At 43.6% G+C, this 20,281-nt stretch overlaps 1 protein-coding gene across 1 annotated transcript in view; it reads right to left on the bottom strand.

The window, feature by feature from the left end:
• Nucleotides 1–20,281, bottom strand: part of tns1b (tensin 1b) — an 833,038-nt gene that overhangs the window by 247,112 nt on the left and 565,645 nt on the right. Inside the window, 3 exon segments of the mRNA XM_072578355.1 lie at nucleotides 259–381; nucleotides 1,649–1,699; nucleotides 4,190–4,361. Coding sequence (XP_072434456.1) covers nucleotides 259–381; nucleotides 1,649–1,699; nucleotides 4,190–4,361 — 346 coding nt within the window.

Genomic DNA, 20,281 nt, shown 5'->3' with positions numbered 1-20,281 from the left:
CATCTGCCGTCCTCACTCTCTCCTTGAAGAGTTAAACAACAAGGTTCAGGAAAGTTCAAAAACAGAAACATTGGAGGATAAAGATGATTGGTGGGAGGTTTCAGGTTGGTGTGTTACTGACTGACTCAGCAGACAGCGGTGACGGAGACCGGACTCTGGGTGTTATCCAAGGTCAGGCTGGCCAGATACGGGGAACATGACTGCTGGGATTTTCACCCTGAGACTTCCGTAAAGAGAGGAAGATATCGTGGTCCTTACCTTATTGTGAATGACAACCACACGCTGAGGGTCTGAATTTAACCAGGTGTCCATGGCTTTGCAAATGCTGCAGATTTTGTCCAGAGGAGGGGCATGGAGGTCAGGCCAGCCAAAGTCCACCACCTGGGATCACAACAACCCACCTTTAGTCAAATTGGAGGCTACAAAGTAGCAACACTGCACTGTACTGTACTGCTCTGTACTGCACTGCATTGCACTGTAATGTACTGTACTGCTCTGTACTGCACTGCTCTGTAGTGTACTGTACTGCTCTGTACTGCACTGCATTGCACTGTAATGTACTGTACTGCTCTGTACTGCACTGCATTGCACTGTAATGTACTGTACTGCTCTGTACTGCACTGTACTGCACTGCATTGCACTGTAATGTACTGTACTGCTCTGTACTGCACTGCATTGCACTGTAATGTACTGTACTGCTCTGTACTGCACTGCATTGCACTGTAATGTACTGTACTGCTCTGTACTGCACTGCATTGCACTGTAATGTACTGTACTGCTCTGTACTGCACTGCATTGCACTGTAATGTACTGTACTGCTCTGTACTGCACTGTATTGCCTTGCAATGTGCTGTACTGCTCTGTACTGCACTGTATTGCCTTGCAATGTGCTGTACTGCTCTGTACTGCACTGTAATGTACTGTACTGCTCTGTACTGCACTGTATTGCCTTGCAATGTGCTGTACTGCTCTGTACTGCACTGTATTGCACTGTGCATTGCAATGTAATGCACTGCACTGCAATGTACTGTACTGCACTGTAATGTACTGTATTGCACTGTGTGCTGCTCTGTACTGCACTGCACTGTACTGTACTGCTCTGTACTGCACTGTAGTGTACTGTACTGCTCTGTACTGCACTGCAATGTACTGCACTGCATTGCACTGTAATGTACTGTACTGCTCTGTACTGCATTGCACTGTAATGTACTGCTCTGTACTGCACTGTATTGCACTGTAATGTACTGTACTGCTCTGTACTGCACTGCATTGCACTGTAATGTACTGCTCTGTGAGCTGCTGTGGCTGCACATTCCACTGAAGAGAGAGCCAGCAGCCACCTCCACATCTGCCCTCTTTCCCCTTCTCTCCTCCCCCTTCACGCCCTCCTCCTCCCTCTCCATCTCCTAACCACCTCCCTCCACTGCTCCACCTCACACCACCCCTCCTCACCCACCCCCTTCAAACCCCTCACAGCCCTCCAGCCCCTTCCACTCCCAGCTCCTCCATCCACATCTCCCACTCCCACCACCCCCAGCCCCTCCAGCCCCTCCACCCTCTCCAAACCCCCAACTTTATCCAGCCCCTCCACCCTCACCGCGTCGGGCAATGGGAGCTTCCAAACCTGGTGGGATCTCTCTGGCCTTACCTTGGGGTTGAGTTTGTTGATGTCGTGGCGCTGTTCGGACAGGTTAAAGAGCTGAAAACAGAGGGAATGGAGTGATGAGGAACCACACTGGCAATGACTCAGCTCAGAGAGAGATACAGCCTCACCAAAAACACAGGCTTAGATGTGTGAGCCCTTACTCTGAGGTGGTGTCCCCTGGTCCTAACTCCCCCACACTGGGAAACAGTCTCTCCACATCTCCCCTGCAAAGTTCCCTCAGAATCCTGAATTCCTCAATAAAGTTGCCTCTCATCCTTCTAAACTCCAATGAGCACAAGCCCAACCTACTCAATGTCTCCTTTTCGCATAATCCCTCCATACCCGGGATCAGCCGAGTGAACCTTCACAGGACTGCCTCCAGCATCAGTCGATAACGTCTGGGAAGTAATACATGATGGAGATTAAATCCAGGAGGGAAGTATACAGGAAATGGCAGATCCCTTAGCATCAACATACAGAGTGTACAGGTCCATAGTTCCCTGGCTACACAAGTGGATGAAGTGATCAAGAAAGCATGGGGTATGCTCACCTTCATCTGTCCGGGCACTGAGTATAAAAACTGACAAGCCATGCTGCAGCTGTACAGAACTTTAATTCGGCCACATTTGGAATATTGTGTCCAATTCTGGTCACCACACGACCAGAAGGATGTGGAGGTTTTTGGAGAGGGTACAGAAACAGTTTGCCAAGATGTTTCCTGGTTTAGGGGGTATTAGCTATGAGGAGAGATTTGTTTATTTTCACTTGAACATCAGAGGCTGAGGGGCGACTGATAGAAGTTTACAAAGATACAAGAGGCTTGGATAGAATTGATGGTGCGAGTCTTTTTCCCAGGGTAGAAACGTCAGTCACTCGGGGACATAGGTTTAAGGTAAAACACTCTATGTTAGTTATTATGTTTCTTTTTTCTTTTTACACATTTAAAAACACATTCACTGTTCATCTTCCTGTTACTGGCTAGTTTATCATCCCAGATTTTCTTCCTCTTTATTATCTTTGGTCATCTTTTGTTGGTTTTTAAAACTTGTCCTTTTAAAGGAAGGATATTATTAAAGCTGGACAGTGTTCAGAAGAAAATTCCCAGGAGGTTGCCGGGTATGGAGGATCTGAGTTATAAAGAAAGGCTGGATAGACTGGGACATTTTCCCCTGGAGTGTAGGAGGTTGAGGGGTGACCTTGTAAAGGTTTATATCTATAAAATCATGAGGGGTGTAGATAGAGTTAATGTCGATGTCTTTTACCTGGGACTGGGGATTTCGAGACTTGGGGGGCACATTTTTAAGGTGAGAGGAGAGAGATTTCAAAAAGACGTGGTGGGGGGGGGGCAACATTTTCAAACAGGGGGTGGTGCATGTGTGGAATGAACGTTCTTAGGGAATGGTGGATGTGGTAGCAATTACACCGTAGGAAAGGTTTGGAGGGATATGGACCAGGAGCAGGCGGACGGGACTGGTTTAGTTTGGGATTGTGCTCAGCATATGCTTTCTTAACAACCCTATCGACTTCGAGTCAGAGAGTCATAGAGATGTACCGCATGGAAACAGACCCTTCGGCCCAACCTGTCCATACTGACCAGATATCCCAACCCAATCTAGTCCCACCTGCCAGCACCCGGCCCATATCCCTCCAAACCCTTCCTGTTCATATACCCATCCAGATGCCTCTTAAATGTTGCAATTGTACCAGCCTCCACCACATCCTCTGGCAGCTCATTCCATACACATACCACCCTCTGCATGAAAAGGTTGGCCCTTAGTTCCCTTTTATACCTTTCCCCTCTCACCCTAAACCTATGCCCTTTAGTTCTGCACTCCCCCACTGCGACTCCACTTTCAAGGAGCTATGAACCTGCACTCCAAGGTCTCTTTGTTCAGCAACACTCCCTAGGACCTTACCATTAAGGGTATAAGTCCTGCTAAGATTTGCTTTCCCAAAATGCACCCAAAAGGGACCGAAGGGACAACTTTTTCACACAGAGGGTGGTACGTGTATGGAATGAGCTGCCAGAGGAAGTGGTGGAGGCTGGTACAATTACAACATTCAAGAGGCATTTGGATGGGTATATGAATAGGAAGGGTTTGGAGGGATATGGGCCGGGTGCTGGCAGGTGGGACTAGATTGGGTTGGGATATCTGGTCAGCATGGACAGGTTGGACCGAAGGGTCTGTACATCTCTGTGACTCTAAGACTCATTATCCCACACAGCTGCTGTTAGGGGGGTCTATAGAGACCTCCAACCCATGTTCTCTTCTCTTTGTTAATTTCTGACCTCTGTCTACATCGATTCTACATCATTCAACTTCAGATCATTGCTTGTTCTCATATTTATTTTTGCCTGTACCAACAATGGCCACCCCAGCACCTTCCCTTCCAGCCTGCCTTCCCTAAAAGTTCCAATGACCCCTGAATATTTAGCTCTCAGCTTTGATCTCCATGGGACCAACACTCACATGATTACATTCTATCGAAGACACTCTCAGACACAACTAGTGAGATACACTTGAAGGGAAATAGAATACTCACGAGATAATTCTCGCCATGTTTGGACATCAGCATCTGTGCCACCTCCCTCAGGTTGGCACGGAAACTCTGCTCCTCTGCTCCTCTTGGATAGGAGACTGAAATGATTCGCTCGGTGATGTAGGTCAGGTCAAGGTCGGAATTCTCCTCCATGTTTTGTGAGAGGCTCACACTCCTAATAAAGAGGAAAAAAAAACAAAATCCAGGCACTGCGAATACATGTCAAATTATTTTCATTTTCTTCATGGGATGTGTGTGTGTCATTCCTGCCTATTCCTGATGAAGGGCTTTTGCCCAAAACGTCGATTTTCCTGCTCCTCGGATGCTGCCTGACCTGCTGTGCTTTTCCAGCACCACTCTGATCTAAACTCTGTGTTAGCTGGCTGGGTCCAGCATTTATTACCCCGTCCCTAGTTGCCCCTTGAGAAGGTGGGGGTGAGCTGCCTTCTTGACCCGCTGCAGTCCATGTGCTGTGGGTAGACCCACAATGCCCTTAGGGAGGGAATTCCAGGATTCTGACCCAGTGACACTGAAGGAACAGCGATATATTTCCAAGTCAGGATGGTGAGGGGCTCGGAGGGGAACTCACAGGGGGTGGTGTTCCCATGGATCTGCTGCCCTTGTCCTTCTAGATGGAAGTGGGTGTGGGTTTGGAAGGTGCTGCCTGAGGATCTTTGGTGAGTTTCTGCAGAGCATCTTGTAGATGGGACACACTGCTGTTAGTGAGTGTGGGTGGGGGAGGGAGTGAGTGTGTATGTGTGCGCGCGTGTATATCAGTAACCAGCAATGACCTCCTGCTCCTGCACTGCTCACTCTGTCTCCCCCAGGGTTTAACCCTCAGTCCCTCCTGTTCTGTATCCACTCGCTGCCCCTTGGACACAGCGCCCAATCCCACCGCGTCAGTTTGTACCTGGTCACTGACCACATCCAGCTCAACCTCCACACGTCCTGCTACCCCAGTGTCCCTGATCCAACTGCCAGGATGGGAGCAGCACAGCTATCCTCCAATGAAAGATTGGGAAGAGGGAGCCCACTGTTTGTGACCCCAGCCCCAGATCTGATTTCTAGGATCCTGACTCCATCCCTCTCCCGAGTCTCTTTATAGGGCAGCACTGTGGAGGAAATGGAGGAAACCAGAACACCCAGAGGAAACTCACACAGACACGGGGAGAGTGTGCAAACTCCACACAGACAGTCACCTGAGGCGGGAATTGAACCTGGGACCCTGGTGCTGTGAGGCAGCAGCGCTAACCACTGAGCCACCCATACTGTTGATCCCTGTGCCTTCAGTGTCCGAGCCTAAATCTGGGGAATTCCCTCCTGAGACTCACTCTGCCTCGAACACACACTCTTTCTCCTCCCTTTCCACCTGTTAACCTCAATGTTCTCCTCGAAAGGTTCATCTCCCAGAGCACTCCCTGCATTTCTCCGGCTCACGCTCTCTCTCCAATCCTCTCTCAGCCTCCACCCCACAACTTCGGTCCCAACCTCTTTCTCTCTCTCTCCCTCTCCCATTCCCTCACCCTCTCCCCCCTTCTCCCTCTCACAAAGCTGTTGGTCACCTGATCTAACCTCCATATTCGGCTCAAAGTGAATTTTTGTTTGCGAAATCATTCTTGTGGAGGTCCTTGGGGAATTTTCGTTCCTGAGCGGTGCTATATGAATGCACTGTGGTACTTATTGTAGAGGTGAGCCTTTTACAATTGGACATAAACAGAGTGTACGTGTCTCAGTGTGTGTACATATACAGTTCGTGTGTATCTCATTGTGTGTACACATACAGTTCATGTGTATCTCAGTATTGTACACATACAATACATGTGTATCTCAATGTGTGTTCACGTACAGTTTGTGTGTATCTCAGTGGTGTACACATACAGTTCATGTGTATCTCAGTGGTGTACACATACAGTTTGTGTGTATCTCAGTATGTGTACATGTACAGTTTGTGTGTATCTCAGTGTGTGTACATGTACAGTGTGTGTGTATCTCAGTGTGAACACATAAAGTTCATGTGTATCTCAGAGTGTTCATGTACAGTTCATGAGTTTCAGTGTGTGTACACACACAGTTCGTATGTATCTCAATGTGTGTGTACACATACTGTCCGTGTGTACATGCATAGTTCATGTGTATGTCAGTGTGTGTACACAAACAGTTTGTGTGTATCTCAGTGTGTGTACACAAACAGTTTGTGTGTATCTCAGTGTGTGTACACATACTGTCCGTGTGTACATGCATAGTTCATGTGTATGTCAGTGTGTGTACACAAACAGTTTGTGTGTATCTCAGTGTGTGTACACAAACAGTTTGTGTGTATCTCATTGTGTGTACACATACAGTTCATGTGTATCTCAGTATTGTACACATACAATACATGTGTATCTCAATGTGTGTTCACGTACAGTTTGTGTGCATCTCAGTGGTGTACACATACAGTTCATGTGTATCTCAGTGGTGTACACATACAGTTTGTGTGTATCTCAGTATGTGTACACGTACAGTTCATGTGTATCTCAGTGGTGTACACATACAGTTTGTGTGTATCTCAGTATGTGTACACGTACAGTTCATGTGTATCTCAGTGTGTACACATACAGTTTGTGTGTATCTCAGTGTGTGTACATGTACAGTGTGTGTGTATCTCAGTGTGAACACATAAAGTTCATGTGTATCTCAGAGTGTTCATGTACAGTTCATGAGTTTCAGTGTGTGTACACATACAGTTCGTATGTATCTCAATGTGTGTGTACACATACTGTCCGTGTGTACATGCATAGTTCATGTGTATGTCAGTGTGTGTACACAAACAGTTTGTGTGTATCTCAGTGTGTGTACACAAACAGTTTGTGTGTATCTCAGTGTGTGTGCACAAACAGTTTGTGTGTATCTCAGTGTGTGTACACATACTGTCCGTGTGTACATGCATTGTTCATGTGTATCTCAGTGTCAGTACACGTACAGTTGATGTATATCTCAGTGTGTGTACTTGTACAGCTCATGTGTGTCTCAGTGTGTACATGTACAGTTCATGTGTATCTCAGTGTGTGTACATGAACAGTTTGTGTGTATCTCAGTGTGTGTACTTGTCCAGTTCATGTGTATCTCAGTGTGTGTACATGTACAGCTCGTTTGTATCTCAGTGTGTGTACCCGTACAGTTCATGTGTATCTCAGTGTGTACACGTACAGTGTGTGTGTTTGTCAGTGTGTGTACACCTAAAGCTTGTGAGTATCTCAGTGTGTACATGTACAGTTTGTGTGTACCATGGTGTGAACACGTACAGTGTGTGTGTTTGTCAGAGTGTGTACATGTACATTTTTTTTCTCAGTGTGTGTACATGTACAGATTATGTGCATCTTAGTGTGTGTCCACGTACAGTGTGTGTGTTTGCCAGTGTGTGTACATGTACAGTTTGTGTGTATCTCAGTGTGTACATGTATAGACCGTGTGTATCTCAGTGTGTGTACACGTACAGTTTGTGAGTATCTCAGTGGGTACACGTACAGTTCATGTGTATCTCAGTGTGTACACGTACAGTTTGTGTGTATCTCAGTGTGTACACATACAGTTTGTGTGTATCTCAGTGTGTACACTTACAGTTTGTTAGTATCTCAGTGGGTACATGAACAGTTCATGTGTATCTCAGTGTGTACACGTACAGTTTGTGTGTATCTCAGTGTGTACACATATAGTTTGTTAGTATCTCAGTGGGTACACGTACAGTTCGTGTGTATCTCAGCGTGTACACGTACAGTTTGTGTGTATCTCAGTGTGTACATGTACAGTATGTGTCTCAGTGTGTGTACACATACAGTTCATGTGTAACTCAGTGTGTACACGTACAGTTTGTGTGTATCTCAGTGTGTACACTTACAGTTTGTTAGTATCTCATTGGGTACATGAACAGTTCGTGTGTATCTCAGTGTGTACACGTACAGTTTGTGTGTATCTCAGTATGTACACATACAGTTTGTTAGTATCTCAGTGGGTACACGTACAGTTCGTGTGTATCTCAGTGTGTACACGTACAGTTTGTGTGTATCTCAGTGTGTACATGTACAGTATGTGTCTCAGTGTGTGTACACATACAGTTCATGTGTAACTCAGTGTGTACACGTACAGGTTGTGTGATCTCAGTGTGTGTACACATACAGTTCGTGTGTATCTCAATGTGTACATGTACAGTTCATGTGTATCTCAGTGTGTGTACATGTACAGTTTGTGCGTAACTCAGTGTGTACATGTACAGTTTGTGTGTATCTCAGTGTGTGTACATGTACAGATTATGTGCATCTCAGTGTGTACATGTACAGATTGTGTGATCTCAGTGTGTGTACACGTACAGTTCATGTGTATCTCAGGGTGTGTACACGTACAGTTTGTGCATCTCAGTGTGCACATATAGAGTTCATGTGTATCTCAGTATGTGTATATGTACAGCTCGTTTGTATCTCAATGTGTGTACACGTACAGTTCATGTGTATCTCAGTGTGTACGTGCACAGTTTGTGTGTATCTCAGTGTGTGTACATGTCCAGTTCATGTGTATCTCAGTGTGTACACGTACAGTTCATGTGTAGCTCAGTGTGAGTACACGTACTGTTTGTGTGTATCTCAGTGTGTACACGTAAAGTTTGCGTGTATCTCATTGAGTGTACACGTACAGATTATGTGTACCTCAGGTTGGTACCCGTACAGTTCATGTCTATCTCAGTGTGTACACGTACAGTGTGTGTGTTTGTCAGTGTGTGTACACCTACAGTTTGTTTGTATCTCAGTGTGTGTACACGTACAGTGTGTGTGTATTTCAGTGTGTGTACACGTACAGTTTGTGTGTATCTCAAGTGTGTACATGTACAGCTCATGTGTATCTCAGTGTGTGTACACGTACAGTTTCTGCGAATCTCAGTGTGAACACGTAGAGTTTGTGTATCTCAGTGTGTGCACATGTGCAGTTCATGTGTATCTCAGTGTGTGTTCACGTACTGTATGTGTGTGTCTCAGTATGTGTACACATACAGTTCGTGTGTATCTCAGTGTGCTTACACGTACAGTTCATGTGTATCTCAGTGTGTGTACACGTACAGTTGATGTGTATCTCAGTGTGTGTACTTGTACAGTTCATGTGTATCTCAGTGTGTGTACACATACAGCTTGTGTGTATCTCAGTGTGTGTACTTGTCCAGTTCATGTGTATCTCAGGGTGTGTACACGTACTGTACATGTGTGTCACAGTGTGAGTACACGTACAGTTTGTGTGTATCTCAGTGTGCGTACCCGTACAGTTCATGTGTAGCTCAGTGTGTACACATACAGTTTGCTTGCATCTCAGTGAGTACATGTACAGTTTGTGTGTATGTCAATGTGTACACACAGTGTGTATGTTTGTCAGTGTGTGTACAAGTACAGTTTGTGTGTATCTCAGTGTGTGTACACGTAGTTTATGTGTACCTCAGTGTGTACACCTACAGTTCATGTGTATCTCAGTGTGAGCACACGTACAGTTCATGTGTATCTCAATGTGTGTACATGTGCAGTTTGTGTGTATCTCAGTATGTGTACATGCACAGTGCATGTGTATCTCAGTGTGTACACATAAGGTTCATGTGTATCTCAGAGTGTTCATGTACAGTTCATGAGTGTCAGTGTGTGTACACATACAGTTCACGTGTATCTCAGTATGTGTACATGTACAGTTCATGTGTATCTCAGTGAGTACACGTACAGTTTGTGTGTATCTCAGTGTGTGTACATGCACAGTGCATGTGTATCTCAGTGTGTAAACATAAGGTTCATGTGTATCTCAGAGTGTTCAAGTACAGTTCATGAGTGTCAGTGTGTGTACACATACAGTTCACGTGTATCTCAGTGTGTGTACATGTACAGTTCATGTGTATCTCAGTTTGTGTGCACGTACAGTTCATTTGTATTTCTCTGTGTGTACATATATAGTTTAGGTATATTTCAGTGGATACACGTACAGTTCATATGTATTTCTCCGTGTGTACACAAAGTTCATGTGTATTTCTCCTTGTGTACACGTACAGTTCGTGTGTATCTCAGTGTGCGTACATGTACAGTTCATGTGTATCTCAGTGTGTGTACACATACTGTCCGTGTGTACATGCATTGTTCATGTGTATCTCAGTGTGAGTACACGTATACTTCATGTGAATCTGTGTGTACATGTACAGCTCGTTTGTATCTCAGTGTGTGTACACGTACAGTTGATGTGTATCTCATTGTGTGTACATGAACAGTTTGTGTGTATCTCAGTGTGTGTACTTGTCCAATTCATGTGTATCTCAGGGTGTGCACTTGTACAGCTCGTTTGTATCTCAGTGTGTGTACACATACAGTTCATGTGTATCTCATTGTGTGTACATGCACAGTTTGTGTGTATCTCAGTGTGTGTACTTGTCCAGTTCATGTGTATCTCAGGGTGTGCACTTGTACAGCTCGTTTGTATCTCAGTGTGTGTACACATACAGTTCATGTGTATCTCATTGTGTGTACATGCACAGTTTGTGTGTATCTCAGTGTGTGTACTTGTCCAGTTCATGTGTATCTCAGGGTGTGTACACGTACAGCTTGTGTATATCTCAGTGTGTCCACATACTGTACATGTGTATCACAGTGTGAGTACACGTACAGTTTGTGTGTATCTCAGTGAGTGTACACGTACAGATTATGTGTATCTCAGTGTGCGTAACCGTACAGTTCATGTGTATCTCAGTGTGTACACGTACAGTGTGTGTGTTTGTCAGTGTGTGTACACCTACGGTTTGTGTGTATCTCAGTGAGTGTACATGTACAGTTTGAGTGTACCACGGTGTGAACACATACAGTATGTGTGTTTGTCAGAGTGTGTACATGTACATTTTTTTCTCAGTGTGTGTACATGTACAGTTTGTGTGTATCTCAGTATGTGTACACCTACAGTTTGTTAGTATCTCAGTGGGTACATGTACAGTTCATGTGTATCTCAGTGTGTGTACACGTACAGTTTGTGTGTATCTCAGTGTGTGTACACGTACAGGTTGTGTGTATCTCAGTGTGAGCACACGTACAGTTCGTATGTATCTCAGTGTGTGTACACGTACAGCTCATGTGTATCTCAGTGTGTGTACACGTACAGGTTGTGTGTATCTCAGTGTGTGTACACGTACAGTTCATGTGTATCTCAGTGTGTGTACACGTACAGCTCATGTGTATCTCAGTGTGTGTACACATACAGCTCATGCGTATCTCAGTGTGTGTACACGTACAGTTTGTGTGTATCTCAGTGTGTGTACACGTACAGGTTGTGTGTATCTCAGTGTGTGCACACGAACAGGTTGTGTGTATCTCAGTGTGTGTACACGTACAGGTTGTGTGTATCTCAGTGTGTACATGTACAGTTTGTGTGTACACGTACAGTTTGTGTGTATCTCACTGTGTACACATACAGTTTATGTTAATCTCAGTGTGTGCACACGTACAGTTTGTGTGTATCTCACTGTGAATACATACAGTTTGTGTGTATCTCAGTGTGTGTACACGTACAATTCGTGTGTATCTCAGTGTGTGTTCACGTACAGTTTGTGTGTATGTCAGTGTGTGTACACATACAGTTCGTGTCTATCTCTGTGTACATGGACAGTTTGTGTGTATCAGTGTGTGTACACATACAGTTTGTGTGTATCTCACTATGTACACGTACAGTTTGTTTGTATCTCAGTGTGTGTACATGTACAGTTTGTGTGTATCTCACTGTGTACACATACAGTTTATGTTAATCTCAGTGTGTGCACACGTACAGTCTGTGTGTATCTCAGTGTGTGTACACATAAAGTTTGTGTGAATCTCAGTGTGTGTACACATACTGTCCGTGTGTACATGCATAGTTCACGTGTATCTCAGTGTGTGTACACATACAGTTTGCGTGTATCTCAGTGTGTGTACATGTACAGTTCATGCGAATCTCAGTTTGTGTACACGTACAGTTCATGTATATTTCTCTGTGCGTACACGTACAGTTTGTGTGGATCTCAGTGTGTGTTCATGCACAGTTCATGTGTATCTCAGTGTGTGGACTTGTACAGATTGTGTGTATCTCACTGTGTACACGTACAGTTTGTGTGTATCTCAGTGTACACATACAGATTGTGTGTATCCCAGTGTGTACACACACAGTTTGTATGTATCTCGGTGTGTAGATGTACAGTTTGTGTGTATCTCAGCATGTGTACACGTACAGTTCATATGTATCTCAGTGTGAGTTCGTGTACAGTTTGTGTGCATCTCAGTGTGTACACGTACAGCTTGTGTGCATCTCAGTGTGTGAACACGTACAGTTTGTGTGTATCTCAGTGTCTGTTCATGTACAGTTCGTATGCATCTCAGTGTGTGTACACGTACAGCTTGTGTGCATCTCAGTGTGTGCACATGCACAGCTCGTTTGTATCTCAGTGTGAGTACACGTACAGTTCATGTGTATCTCAGTGTGTACACGTACAGTTCATGTGTATCTCAGTGTGTACACGCACAGTTTGTGTGTATCACAGTGTGTGTACATGTCCAGTTCATGTGTATCTCAGTGTGTACATGTACAGTTCATGTGTAGCTCAGTGTGAGTACACGTACAGTTTGCGTGCATCTCAGTGTGTACACGTATAGTTTGCATGTCTCTCAGTGAGTGTACACGTGCAGATTATGTGTATCTCAGTGTGTACACGTACAGTTCGTGTGTATCTCAGTGTGTACACATACAGTGTGTGTGTATCTCAGTGTGCGTACACGTAGTTTATGTGTACCTCAGTGTGTACACATACAGTTCATGTGTATCTCAGTGTGTGTACACATACAGTTCATATGTATCTCAGTGTGTGTACACATACAGTTCATATGTATCTCAGTGTGCGTACACGTGCAGTTTGTGTGTATCTCAGTGTCTGTACACGTACAGCTTGTGTGCATCTCAGTGTGTGAACACGTACAGTTTGTATGTATCTCAGTGAATGTACACGTAAGGTTTGTGTGTATCTCAGTGTGTGCACAATTTGTGTGTATCTCAGTGTGTGTACATGTCCAGTTCATGCGTATCTCAGTGTGTACACATACAGTTCATGTGTATCTCATTGTGTACACGTACAGTATGTGTGTTTGTCAGTGTGTGTACACCTACAGTTTGTGAGTATCTCAGTGTTTGTCAGTGTGTGTACACGTACAGTTTGTGTGTATCTCAGTGTGATTACACGTAGAGTTTGTGTGTATCTCTGTGTACATGTACAGTTTGTGTGTATCACAGCGTGTGTACACATACAGTTTGTGTGTATCTCACTGTGTACATGTACAGTTCATGTGTATCTCAGTGTGTGTACAGGTACAGTTCATGTGTATCTCAGTGTGTGTACACGTGCTGTTCGTGTGTATCTCAGTGTGAATACACGTGCAGTTTGTATGTAACTCAGTGTGAGTACACGTACAATTCGTGTGTATCTCAGTGTGTGTACACATACAGTTTGTGTATATCTCTGTGTACATGTACAGATCGTGTGTATCTCAGCGTGTGTACACATACAGTTTGTGTGTATCTCACTGTGTACATGTACAGTTCATGTGTATCTCAGTGTGTACACATACTGTTCATATGTAACTCAAGTGTGTGTACATGTACAGTTCGTGTGAATCTCAGTGTGTCTGCATGTACAGTTCATGTGTATCTCAGTGTGTCTGCACGTACAGTTCATGTGTATCTCAGTGTGTGTACACGTACAGTTCATGTGTATCTCAGTGTGTGGACTTGTACAGTTTGTGTGTATCACAGTGTGAACACGTACAGTGTGTGTGTGTTTGTCAGCGTGTGTACACCTACAGTTTGTGCGTATCTCACTGTGTACACGTACAGTTTGTGTGTATCTCAGTGTGTGTACACATACAGATTGTGTGTATCTTGGTGTGTAGATGTACAGTTTGTGTGTATCACAGTGTGAACACGTACAGTGTGTGTGTTTGTCAGTATGTGTACATGTACAGTTTGTGTGTGTCTCAGTGTGAGTACACGTACAATTCGTGTGTGTACACATACAGTTTGTGTGTATCTCAGTGTGAGTACACGTACAATTCGTGTGTGTTCACGTATAGTTTGTGTGTATCTCAGTGTGTGTACACATACAGTTCATGTGTATCTCAGTGCGTGCATGTACAGTTTGTGTGTATCTCAGTGTGTACACGTACAGTTCGTATGTATCTCAGTGTGTGTACATGTACAGTTTGTGTGTATCTCAGTGTGTACACGTACAGCTTGTGTGCATCTCAGTGTGTGAACACGTACAGTTTGTATGTATCGCAGTGTGTACATGTACAGATCAGGTGTATCTCAGTGTGTGTACATGCACAGATCATCTGTATCTCATTGTGAGAACATGTACAGTTTGTGTGTATCTTAGTGAATGTACACGTAAAGTTTGTGTGTATCTCAGTGTGTGCACATGTACAGCTTGTGTATATCTCAGTGTGTGCACATGCACGGCTCGTTTGTATCTCAGTGTGTGTACACGTACAATTCGTATGTATCTCAGTGTGAGTACACATACAGTTCATGTGTATCTCAGTGTGTACACGCACAGTTTGTGTGTATCTCAGTGTGTACACATACAGTGTGTGTGTATCTGTGTGCGTACACGTAGTTTATGTGTACCTCAGTGTGTACACATACAGTTCATGTATATCTCAGTGTGAGCACACGTACAGTTCGTGTGTATCTCACTGTGTACACATACAGTTCATATGTAACTCAAGTGTGTGTACACATACAGTTCGTGTGAATCTCAGTGTGTCTGCACGTACAGTTCATGTGTATCTCAGTGTGTGTACATGTACAGATCGTGTGTATCTCAGTGTGTGGACTTGTATAGTTTGTGTGTATCACTGTGTGAACACGTACAGTGTGTGTGTGTTTGTCAGCGTGTGTACACCTACAGTTTGTGCGTATCTCACTGTGTACACGTACAGTTTGTGTGTATCTCAGTGTGCGTACACATACAGATTGTGTGTATTTCGGTGTGCAGATGTACAGTTTGTGTGTATCACAGTTTGAACACGTACAGTGTGTGTGTTTGTCAGTATGTGTACATGTACAGTTTGTGTGTATCACAGCGTGTGTACACATACAGTTTGTGTGTATCTCACTGTGTACATGTACAGTTCATGTGTATCTCAGTGTGTGTACAGGTACAGTTCATGTGTATCTCAGTGTGTGTACACGTGCTGTTCGTGTGTATCTCAGTGTGAGTACACGTGCAGTTTGTATGTAACTCAGTGTGAGTACACATACAATTCGTGTGTATCTCAGTGTGTGTACACATACAGTTTGTGTATATCTCTGTGTACATGTACAGATCGTGTGTATCTCAGCGTGTGTACACATACAGTTTGTGTGTATCTCACTGTGTACATGTACAGTTCATGTGTATCTCAGTGTGTACACATACTGTTCATATGTAACTCAAGTGTGTGTACATGTACAGTTCGTGTGAATCTCAGTGTGTCTGCATGTACAGTTCATGTGTATCTCAGTGTGTCTGCACGTACAGTTCGTGTGTATCTCAGTGTGAGTACACGTACAATTCGTGTGTATCTCACTGTGTACATGTACAGTTCATATGTAACTCAAGTGTGTGTACACATACAGTTTGTGTGAATCTCAGTGTGTCTGCACGTACAGTTCATGTGTAGCTCAGTGTGTGTACATGTACAGATCGTGTGTATCTCAGTGTGTGGACTTGTATAGTTTGTGTGTATCACAGTGTGAACACGTACAGTGTGTGTGTGTTTGTCAGCGTGTGTACACCTACAGTTTGTGCGTATCTCACTGTGTACACGTACAGTTTGTGTGTATCTCAGTGTGCGTACACATACAGATTGTGTGTATCTCGGTGTGTAGATGTACAGTTTGTGTGTATCACAGTTTGAACACGTACAGTGTGTGTGTTTGTCAGTATGTGTACATGTACAGTTTGTGTGTGTCTCAGTGTGAGTACACGTAGAATTCGTGTGTGTTCACGTACAGTTTGTGTGTATCTGTGTGTGTGTACATGTACAGTTTGTGTGTTTCTCAGTGTGTACACGTACAGCTTGTGTGCATCTCAGTGTGTGAACACGTACAGTTTGTATGTATCGCAGTGTGTACATGTATAGATCAGGTGTATCTCAGTGTGTGTACATGCACAGATCATCTGTATCTCATTGTGAGAACATGTACAGTTTGTGTGTATCTCAGTGAATGTACACGTAAAGTTTGTGTGTATCTCAGTGTGTGCACATGTACAGTTTGTGTATATCTCAGTGTGTGCACATGCACGGCTCGTTTGTATCTCAGTGTGTGTACACGTACAATTCGTATGTATCTTAGTGTGAGTACACATACAGTTCATGTGTATCTCAGTGTGTACACGCACAGTTTGTGTGTTTGTCAGTGTGTGTACATGTACAGTTTGTGTGTATCTCAGTGTGCGTACACGTAGTTTATGTGTACCTCAGTGTGTACACATACAGTTCATGTATATCTCAGTGTGTGTTCACGTACAGTTGATGTGTATCTCAGTGTGTGTACACGTACAGTTTGTGTGTATCTCAGTGTGTACACCTACAATTCGTGTGTATCTCAGTGTGTACTCACACAGTTCATGTTTATCTCAGTATGTGTACATGCAGAGTCTGTGCGTATCTCAGTGTGTGTACACATACAGCTCATGTGTATCTCAGTGTGTGCACATGTACAGTTCGTGTGTATCTCAGTGTGTACCCATACAGTTCATGTGTATCTCAGAGCATACACGTACAGTGTGTGTTTGTTAGTGTGTGTACACCTACAGTTTGTGTGTATCTCAGCGCGTACACGTACAATTTCTTTCTCACAGTGTGTGTACACATACAGTTTGTGTGTATCTCAGTGCATACATGTACAGCTCTTGTGTATCTCAGTGTGTACACACACAGTTCATGTGTATCTCAGTTTGGGTACACATACAGATTATGTGTACCTCAGTGTGTAACCATACAGTTCATGTGTATCTCAGAGCGTACACGTACAGTGTGTGTGTTTGTCAGTGTGTGTACATGTACAGTTTGTGTGTATCTCAGTGTGTGCACGTACATTTTCTTTCTCACAGTGTGTGTATACGTCCAGTTCATGTGTATCTCAGTGTGTACATGTAGAGTTCGCGTGTATCTCAGTGAATATTGGTACAGTTTGTGTGTATCACTGTGTGTACACGTACAGTGTTTGTTTGTCAGTGTGTGTACATGTACAGTTCATGTATATCTCAGTGTGTGTACAACTACAGTTTGTGAGTATCTCAGTGTGTACAGGTACAGTTCATCTGTATCTCAGTGCGTACATGTACAGTTTGTGTGTATCTCAGTGTGTACATGTACAGATTGTGTGTATCTCAGTGTGTACACATACAGTATGTGTGTATCTCAGTTTGTGTGCATATACAGTTCATGTGTGTACACATACAGTTCGTGTGTATCTCGGTGTGTACATGTTCAGCTCATGTGTATCTCAGTGTGTACACGTACAGTTCATGTGTATCTCAGTGTGCGTACATTTACAGTTTGTGTGCATCTCAGTATGTGTACACGCACAGTGTGTGTGTTTTTCAGGGTGTGTACACGTACAGTTTGTGTGTGTCTCAGTGAATGTACACGTAAAGTTTGTGTGTATCTCAGTGTGTACACATACAGTTTGTGTATATCTCAGTGTGTGTACACGTACAGTTTGTGTGTATCTCAGTGTGTACATGTACAGTTCGTGTGTATCACAGTGTGCACATGTAAAGTTCATGTGTATCTCAGTGTGTGTACACGTACAGTTCATGTGTTTCTCATTGTGTGTACACGTACAGCATGTGTGTATCTCTGTGTGTCCACGTACTGTTCATGTGTATCACAGTGTGAGTACATGTACAGCTTGTGTGTATCTCAGTCAGTGTACACGTACAGATTATGTGTGTTTGTCAGTGTGTGTACACGTACAGTTTGTGTGTATCTCAGTGTGTACATGTACATTTTCTTTCTCACAGTGTGTGTACACGTACAGTTCGTGTGTATCTCAGTGCATACCTGTACAGCTCGTGTGTATCTCAGTGTGTACACATACAGTTCGTGTGTATCTCAGTGTGTACATGTACAGTTTGTGTGTATCTCAGTGTGTAAATTTACAGATCATCTGTATCTCATTGTGTGTACACATAGTTTCTGTGTATCTCAGCGTGTGTACACGCAGTTTGTGTGTATCTCTGTGTGTACACGTACAGTTTGTGTGTATTTCAGTGTGTGTACATGTACGATTTGTGTGTATCTCAGTGTGTACACATACAGTTTGTGTATTTGTCAGTATGAGTACTCGTACAGTTTGAATGTTTGTCAGTGTACAAGCACAGTTTGTGTGTATCTCAGTGCGTGTACATGTACAGTCTGTGTGTATCTCAGTGTGTACATGTACAGATTGTGTGTATCTCAGTGTGTGTACGCATACAGTTTGTGTGTATCTCAATGTGTGTACACATATAGTTTGTGTGTATTGCAATGTGTACATGTACAGTTTCTGTGTACCGCAGTGTGTATATGTACAGTTTGTGTGTATCTCAGTGTGTACACGTACAGTTTGTGTGTATCTCAGTGTGTGTACATGTACAGTTTGTGTGTATCTCAGTGTGTACATGTACAGTTTGTGTGTACCACTGTGTGTATATGTACAGTTTGTGTGTATCTCAGTGTGTGTACATGTACAGTTGCGTGTATCTCAGTGTGTACACGTACAGTTTGTGTGTCTCTCAGTATGTACACGTACAGTTGTGTGTACCGCAGTGTGTACTGACACCGTTTGTGTGTATCTCAGTGTGTACATGTACAGTTTGTGTGCATGTCAGTGTGTGACCATGTACAGTTTGAGTGTTTGTCAGTGTACAAGCACAGTTTGTGTGTATCTCAGTGTGTGTACATGTACAGTTTGTATGTATCTCAGTGTGTGTATACGTACAGCTCATGTGTACCTCTGTGTGTACATGTACAGTTTGTGTGTATTTCAGTGTGTGTACACATACAGATCATGTATATCTGTGTGTGTGTACATGTACAGTTTGTGTGCATCACAGTGTGTACACATACGGTTTGTGTGTATCTCAGTGTGTACATGTGCAGTTTGTGTGTATCTCAGTGTGTGTACATGTACAGGTTGTGTGTATCGCAGTGTGTACATGTACAGTTTATGTGTACCGCAGTGTGTACATGTACAGTTTGTGTGTATCTCAGTGTGTGTACATGTACAGTTTGTGTGTATTTCAGTGTGTGTACACATACAGATCATGTATATCTGTGTGTGTACATGTACAGTTTGTGTGCATCACAGTGTGTACACATACGGTTTGTGTGTATCTCAGTGTGTACATGTGCAGTTTGTGTGTATCTCAGTGTGTGTACATGTACAGGTTGTGTGTATCGCAGTGTGTACATGTACAGTTTATGTGTACCGCAGTGTGTACATGTACAGTTTGTGTGTATCTCAGTGTGTGTACATGTACAGTTTGTGTGTATCTCAGTGTGTACACGTACAGTTTGTGTGTATCTCAGTGTGTACATGTACAGTTCGTGTGTATCTCAGTGTGTACATGTACAGTTCGTGTGTATCACAGTGTGCACATGTAAAGTTCATGTGTATCTCAGTGTGTGTACACGTACAGTTCATGTGTTTCTCATTGTGTGTACACGTACAGCGTGTGTGTATCTCTGTGTGTCCACGTACTGTTCATGTGTATCACAGTGTGAGTACATGTACAGCTTGTGTGTATCTCAGTGTGTGTACATGTACAGTTTGTGTGTATCTCAGTGTGTACACGTACAGTTTGTGTGTATCTCAGTGTGTGTACATGTACAGTTTGTGTGTACCGCAGTGTGTACATGTACAGTTTGTGTGTATCTCAGTGTGTACATGTACAGTTTGTGTGTATCTCAGTGTGTGTACATGTACAGTTTGTGTGTATCTCAGTGTGTGTACATGTACAGTTTGTGTGTATCTCAGTGTGTGTACATGTACAGTTTGTGTGTA

Source organism: Chiloscyllium punctatum, chromosome 10 (genome assembly GCF_047496795.1).
Source record: "Chiloscyllium punctatum isolate Juve2018m chromosome 10, sChiPun1.3, whole genome shotgun sequence".
Taxonomy (NCBI): Eukaryota; Metazoa; Chordata; class Chondrichthyes; order Orectolobiformes; family Hemiscylliidae; genus Chiloscyllium; species Chiloscyllium punctatum.
The sequence above is the reverse complement of the archived record's forward strand: the minus strand, read 5'-3'. Positions and strand labels throughout refer to the sequence as shown.